This window comes from Entamoeba dispar, genomic scaffold, assembly GCF_000209125.1.
Source record: "Entamoeba dispar SAW760 scf_1105229460151 genomic scaffold, whole genome shotgun sequence".
NCBI classification, from domain to species: Eukaryota; Evosea; order Mastigamoebida; family Endamoebidae; genus Entamoeba; species Entamoeba dispar.
The window spans coordinates 1-7071 of record NW_001854049.1 but is presented as its reverse complement, the minus strand read 5'-3'; the positions used below and the strand labels follow the sequence as shown (position 1 = coordinate 7071).

Genomic DNA, 7071 nt, shown 5'->3' with positions numbered 1-7071 from the left:
ATAATAAGTTTATTATTAACAAATGGTGGTTGTTCTTGGTCAATGTAAAATGCTTCAGATTTAGTAAGAAAGTTAGATATCCAAGAATAATGATTAACAAGATCTAAGTGATAACTTGTCTTTCCAAGATCTTCTAACATTAAATAAAGTTTACTTCCATCAATTGTTTTAAATATATCATTTAATAATACTACATTATGAATATCTGATAAAAATACTCTATCATATTCATTTGATAAATCTTGTAGATATTCATATGCCCATATATTTCTTGCATTGTCTGCATTCCAAGTATCATTATACTTTGTTGTAGTAATTATTTCTATTTCATACTGATTCATTATACGAACAAAATCTTCATTAATCCTTCCAATAACAAGAACTTTAGCAATAACTTTTGGTAAAACTTTTCTCATTAAATTCATTTCATTTTCAATATCTTTTAAATACTTTTCATTGGTTTTATCCTTTCTTTGAAGTTCTTGGTATGAAAATAATATTAAATCTTTTGGATTTTCAGGTTTTCCAATAAATATCGAACTACATTCATTTGAGAATTCTAATTCATTTAATTCAATTAATGGAACAGAACTTAGTTCAATGTCAAAAACTTTTGGTTGTGCTAATAAACGATTGTTTGGAAGTTGTGGATAAGATTCAGTAAGTTCTTTTGGTTTTGAAGAGTATATAAGAAAAAAAGTAATGAAAAGAAAGCTATATAAGAGCCAAATAATTTTATCAATATATCCTACTTCAACAACCATTTAAATCCAATATTTGTTAATTGTTTATTTTTAGTTTGTTTTTAAGTTTTATTTTTAATTAGTTTAAATTAAAAAGAAAGGAAGTTTTATGTTTATATTGGCATTAATTATTAGGGTACTTCTTATTACTTACACTAATCGTTATTTAACACTCTAATAGAGAATGTTATTGGTTAATACTTTTTAATGCTTTGTTAATTGTCAAAAAATAAAATGATAAACATACAGTACTAATGATTAGATTCTAATCTTATTTAATTCTTATGAAAAAGGCATATAGATACATTTAATTCTTTACCCTGATTTATTTCAATAAAATTTTAAAAACTAGAAAAAGGAAAAAAAAACTGAAAAATTCTAATTGGAAGAATAAACCTATGAAGACCCTCTTTATTTTTTTAATGATATTATGTTATGTATTTGCTTTAGAAACTAGTGAAAGTGATAGTAGTAGCGATGATTATACTAATTTAATCACAATTATTGTTATGTCAGTTGTATTTGGTTCTTTAATTATTGTATCAATATTTGTGGCAATTGTATTAATTGTTAAGCAAAGAAGAACAAAAACAGATGAATATCATTCATTAGATTGAAGAAATCAAAAACAAAAAAATTAAAGAAAATGACGAATAGTATATGTTATTGAATTGTGTTTTTGTTTCTTTATTTTACTTTTTTTAACTTTTCAATTGATTGAAACATTCAGTTATATCCATCCTAATCGATGCCTATTAATAAGGTCTTTAATCATTGTTTCAGTGTGTGACATTGGTTTAGGTTCATCATTTACTCTTCTAACAAATAATGGGAAAAACGCATTTGTGGCAACTCCACAATGATTTCCTCCTCTATAAAGTCTCATATACCCATCTTCCCCCCATTTCCAATCACCCCAACTATTACGAATAATATAATATTTTTGTCCTTCTTTGGTTGTGCCATAACCAACAAGATTCATTGCATGACTTAATCCTCTTCTTGTACATTCTTCATTATAATAAATTCCTCCCCTATAATGTTTGAATAACTTACTTCTTGTATCTAATCCTATTCCTAATACCCCAAATTTATGTATTGCACTCATTAATGCTCTTTCATTTCCACGAGGTACTAATGCATATCCACCTAATGTAACTTCTTTATATTCATTATTAAATTCTTTACAGTCTTGTGTTTCTGCTTCATATGGATATCTTACTCTTTGCATAACACCTTTAGTTCTGTTCATGCACCTAAATGATCTTTCCATACTCCCACCTTCGCATCCATTATTTTCAATACAACAATCTAATAATTGTTGTTCACTTAATGCCCATGTCCTACCAACGTCATCTACAGTAAGATTGTAATCAATAAGATACCTAGATTCTAATGCACAAACACTAGCAAAACTCCAGCATCCACCACACCCAGTTTGTTCTCTAATATACGTTAGTTTACCAAATTTTCTAAAGTCAATACCTTCTGGTAATTCCTTAACACTATCCTTTTTTTTATTAAATTGCCATTTTCTACCAATTCTATATTTTTTAGGTACATGAACCTTTCTCATAAAACGAACTCCACGATACTTTTTTCCACGTACCTTTCTTCTCATTTCTCTTCCATATGTTTCTTCGTCTTGATTAAGGTTATATTCCATATAAATATCGTCTGATTCATTTTTGTTTTCTTCTTCATCAGTAGACATCATAGAAAATTCATCTTGTCGATCCATTTTCATTGAAAACATTTGATTAAATTCTTCATCAGTTTTATCGGCAAACTGTGTTATTCCTAAAAAGAAAGAATGTGGTTCTTTGTTGAATTCTTCTATTTCTTTTTTGCTTTGTTCAAATATAACTCTTCTTCTTAACATTTCTGAAGGTGTTGAGTATACAATCTGATTTGTTTTGAGAAATTCTTTAAACTCATCTCCAAAACAATTAACAAAAAGCATTAGTATAACAACATTAATAATGTTCATTGGTATCTCTTTAACTCTTGAAATTATAACTTTTTTTTAGATTATTTTTGAATTATTTGTTAATCCATTTTTCTTTTTACTATACTAAATATTAAATAAAACTATAATTTATTATTTGTTCTTCATCAATTCTGGTGAAGACTAGGAACAATACTTAAATGAAAAACTATAACATTTAAATGAAAGAAATTCATGAATAAATCAATTCATCAAAGAAAAGGTGATTTAAAATAAGTTGTCATCATCTTGTTTATCGTCTTGAATAAATGAAGAAATGTCAATTGCTTTTGGTTCTTCTTTCTTTTCTTCTTTTGGTTCTTCTTCTTTCTTTTCTTCTTTTGATTCTTCTTGAATAGATTGTTGTGGTTGTTCAATAACAGGTTCTTTAATTTCTTCTTTTGGTTCTTCTTGAATAGATTGTTGAGATTGAACTTCTGGTAATGGTTTATTAATGTCAGATCCTTTGTAAGGGGTTTCTTGAGAACCAGCTAAACAATCAGTATTAACACTAATAGGAGCATTAGGTGATGTTTTAATTGGTTGAGGTTGTTTTCTCCATAATTTAAATTCACATTGTTTGAAATAACGTTTTCCATCTTCTTCGATTAACACTAAATGTAAATGATAAGTAACACTAAACATATTATTAACATTATGATATGATGGGGTTAAGTCTAAATTAGCTAAAAATACTCTAATTGGCATTGATTCTCCTTTAACTGGTGCACCATCCATAAGTTCATAACGAGAAAGAACTTCAGTATCAACCGTTTGATTTGGTGGAAATCCAGTAGTTTCTTTTCTTTGTATTTGAAGTTCCATACTAGCCAAAGGTAATCTTACAACTTTAAAGTAAACTTGACCTAATACAACATCAGTTAAATTATAATATGATTTAGCATATTTAAATTCAATACTTACACATTTTTCTACACCAACATCCATTAAAATTGGATCATTTTTAGTAGGTTCATCTTGATAATTAATAACCCAAATTTCTTGTTCTTTAGATAAACCAGATGAATACTTTTTATTAACTGATACTCTTAAATAATATCTTAATCTTACATTCTTTCCTGAATATGAATCATATTTTTTATCAATTCCACTAAAACTAAATGGATACATTGTTTTTTCTTCTAATATAATATTTGGTCTACTTAATTCAACTGTTTGTTGAATAAAATTCGATGTAGAACTTCTGTCATATGAATATTCTATTGATCCAATAAAATCAATTTTAATTCCTTGATGTTCATACTTTTTATCTTTTATGTAATAACAACTTTTCCTTTAATATCTTCATTTTTCATATAAATTGGAATTTCTGTTTTTGTTTATTAACTATTTTAGTAACTTTTTGTTTTTCATGGTCATTGTCTAATAGAATATCAATTTGAATTGGTGTACCAAATAAGAAAGCCATTCTTCTATTTTGAAGTTCTTCTTTCTTTTTTTCTAGTTTTTGAAATTTTTATTTTTATTTTTTTTTTAAATCTTTTCTTTTTTCTTTATTTATGTATTTAATACATTTTTATCCTATAAAATAGATTAATATTCTTTATTTTTTATTTTCTTCAAAATTTTTGTATTTTATAATTAAATAATTTTGTGTTTATAAATCTTATTATTTAGAAGATTGTTGATGATAAAACTAAATGAAAAGGACAATAACTTATAAAAATGACCACCAGATAAGGAAGAATATGCAAAAAGCACAAACACATGCTAAAATAATTGTATTTTTACATTGATGCCATGAAATTCTATTTGTTAAACGATTTGAATCATTTAAAGTAGAATTATAGATAGAATTTCTGTTATTAATTTTATCCATTGCTTGGTTTTGTCGATCTATACTTGCATTGTCTTCAAATGCTTGACTAAAAATGAGTTTATAATATTAAAAAGAAAATTATTCAATTAATAAAACAAACTCAATCAAAATATCTGCTAATTGACTTGATCGATTAATAGAATCACGTTCTTCCCAAAGTAATTCTTGTTGTTTAGAAAACCCAGAACTAATAAGATGAATATAATAAAAAAATCTAATTCCAATTAAATCTTTATCTATCAAACTTTGACATAACTAAATTAACATTTTGAGATGATCTTTTAATTCTATCTATTTCGTTTATATTTGATTAGAATGAAGATGATATTCATTTTTTTTTTAATTTTTGGAATGTGTCTATCCTTTGATAAAGATTTTGTGAATAAAAATTATTATCTCTATGACCATTTTAATCATTTTCTCAATAATTGTTTTCATTCAATAATAAACATCAAACCTATCAAAATAATTAACCAAATCACTGCATTATCAAATTAACAAATAGTACTAGTGATTTTTTTTTAGTCAAAGATATGTATAGTATTTCTTCTATTACAGTTTGTTGTTTTTAAGAAAAGAAATATTCTTAATTAGTTATAAGGAGGCATTGTGTTAACGAATAACCCTATAAATTACAATAAAAAAAACATCAATTAAGATTTGAAATACTAAAATCTTTGAAAGGAAATTCAACGTTAGGAACTTCAGTTAATTTTCTTCTTGATGTGGTCCATTGAATTGATTCTTTAGATAAACTTCTAAAATCATGTGTAGAGTGTTCAATAATGATTCTTTCTTTTAAAGGAAAAGTATCTTTTGTCTTTTCTAATAAATGACTATTTTCACGTACTTTCAATATTAGCTTCATATCTTCATCCAAAGGATTGTATTTCTTAATTGTTCTTGATTGATATAGTTCTGTTTCTTGTTTAGTAAGTTTATTGTTATAAATGTCTTTAATCCAACATAATGTTGATCTATAAAGAATAAAATAATGAAAGTGTTGACGAACAATATCTGACCAATGAGTGAAGAAGAAATAGAAACTATCATTAATTAAATAAGTTATAATAGGTACTCTTGATTCAGTTGGAAAAGTTTGAATGGAATAATAAACTGTGTCTATTAGTTTTATTAATGCATATGAGTTATCACCAAGTTTTGAAATATGAAAAGCATTTATTAAAAGTTTACTATCAAATGGTAATCGAGTTAAAGGATTAAAAAGGTCATGATGTTGGGTAATTAAATTAATATATTTATTGAATGTATTAGCCATTTTAATAACTGATTGATAATTTAAATAATTTGTATTTGTAACAATCATTGAAAATATTTGATTAAGTAAAGTTGAATCAACACTAAATAAGAATTTATTCAATGAATAACCTTGTTGATATCTTATTGATTCTCCATGAATTTTAAAATATTTTGATAAAAGACATTGGTATTCAACTGATTCATTTAATAATTGTTCAATTTTATCATTTTCTAATGCACCTAGAATAAATCCCTTAGTAATACAAACAATAAAATCATTCATTGAATAATATCTAAGAAATTCATTAATATCTAAATTATCATTTGGAATTGCAATTTGATATTCTTCTGGTAATACTCGTTCTATCATTTTATTTGGAAATGAATCAATAATTCTAATCCCACCATCTGGTATTTCAATATTTTTCATTAATCCTAGATATAATGATGGAAGAACAAGACATGCTCTTCCAATAATCCAACCACATAATTTCATAACTACTTTATTTGATTCAATCATAATTACTTTTTCATCGTATATTCTCTTAAATATTCTTTCAATACATTGAATAGTATGAATACATAATCTTTTATATTTACTAAATATTCCAAAACAATCATCAATACATTTTCTTTTAATTGCTTTTGTTACAATACATTCTTGAAACATTGTAAATATTGGACTATTGATTAATCTTACTTCATTCATTTTTTTTTTAGTATTTTAAATATTAACAAACTGCTTCATACAATTATAAATGATTTGTAACATCATTGTTAGTGTTTTTTCATGTGATATAATATCAATTAAACTAATACAACTATTCCAAATAGAAATAATAGTATTTGCAATGTTTTCTCCATCTTTAATTTCTATATGATTTTTATATTTTTGTTGTTCAGAAACTAATGCTAAAATAAGTTTTTTCATTTCTTCCTGAAAATTACTGAGTTTTGCCTATCTCATAGTTAATAAATTTTATTTCTACTTTCTACTTAGTAATAAAGATAAATAACTTCCAAACAGTTAACCATGTTTTAAAAGTTGTTTCTGAAAGTCCTTTTGATGTTTCAATGAACTTTCTTATTTGTTGTTCAGAGAGTTGAATTTGTTGCATATTTCTTTATTATCTTTGGTATTAGTTTTGAAGTTGAAAGAATGAGAGTTTTCTTCTTTTGTATATGTAAAAATCCACACTTCAGTAAGAACAGAAAATAATAAAAACAATTTTTCATTTTTT

At 24.9% G+C, this 7071-nt stretch overlaps 5 protein-coding genes across 5 annotated transcripts in view, besides 8 other annotated features; all 5 read right to left on the bottom strand.

The window, feature by feature from the left end:
- EDI_252390 (uncharacterized protein) overlaps positions 1 to 764 on the bottom strand; it is a gene marked incomplete at both ends in the record, with an annotated part of 990 nt that extends 226 nt beyond the window's left edge. The window contains one exon of the mRNA XM_001733304.1: positions 1 to 764. This exon is cut by the window's left edge and continues 226 nt beyond it. Within this exon, the coding sequence (XP_001733356.1) occupies positions 1 to 764 (764 nt within the window).
- An 8-nt stretch (positions 765 to 772) lies between these two features.
- Positions 773 to 839: a sequence feature (AT_rich).
- Positions 840 to 1473: 634 nt separating this feature from the next.
- Positions 1474 to 2733, bottom strand: EDI_252380 (cathepsin L, putative; the record flags this gene model as incomplete). Its single annotated transcript, XM_001736845.1, has 1 exon — positions 1474 to 2733. The coding sequence occupies one exon, from the start codon at positions 2731 to 2733 to the stop codon at positions 1474 to 1476; it is 1260 nt and encodes a 419-aa protein (XP_001736897.1).
- Positions 2734 to 2753: 20 nt separating this feature from the next.
- Positions 2754 to 2850: a sequence feature (AT_rich).
- Positions 2851 to 2958: 108 nt separating this feature from the next.
- On the bottom strand, positions 2959 to 4159 carry EDI_252370 (vacuolar protein sorting-associated protein 26A, putative; the record flags this gene model as incomplete). The annotated part of the gene is made up of 2 exons (XM_001736844.1): positions 2959 to 3993; positions 4079 to 4159. 2 exons carry the CDS (start codon positions 4157 to 4159, stop codon positions 2959 to 2961), a joined length of 1116 nt encoding a protein of 371 aa, XP_001736896.1.
- Positions 3025 to 3083: a microsatellite.
- Positions 4160 to 4203: 44 nt separating the features above from the next.
- Positions 4204 to 4250: a microsatellite.
- Positions 4251 to 4273: 23 nt separating this feature from the next.
- Positions 4274 to 4367: a sequence feature (AT_rich).
- Positions 4368 to 4408: 41 nt separating this feature from the next.
- Positions 4409 to 4823, bottom strand: EDI_252360 (uncharacterized protein; the record flags this gene model as incomplete). Its single annotated transcript, XM_001736843.1, has 3 exons — positions 4409 to 4616; positions 4671 to 4757; positions 4816 to 4823. 3 exons carry the CDS (start codon positions 4821 to 4823, stop codon positions 4409 to 4411), a joined length of 303 nt encoding a protein of 100 aa, XP_001736895.1.
- Positions 4628 to 4665: a sequence feature (AT_rich).
- A 396-nt stretch (positions 4824 to 5219) lies between the features above and the next one.
- Positions 5220 to 6948, bottom strand: EDI_252350 (uncharacterized protein; the record flags this gene model as incomplete). Its single annotated transcript, XM_001736842.1, has 3 exons — positions 5220 to 6513; positions 6571 to 6788; positions 6856 to 6948. 3 exons carry the CDS (start codon positions 6946 to 6948, stop codon positions 5220 to 5222), a joined length of 1605 nt encoding a protein of 534 aa, XP_001736894.1.
- Positions 5813 to 5834: a sequence feature (AT_rich).
- Positions 6538 to 6565: a sequence feature (AT_rich).
- Positions 6949 to 7071: the final 123 nt, after the last annotated feature.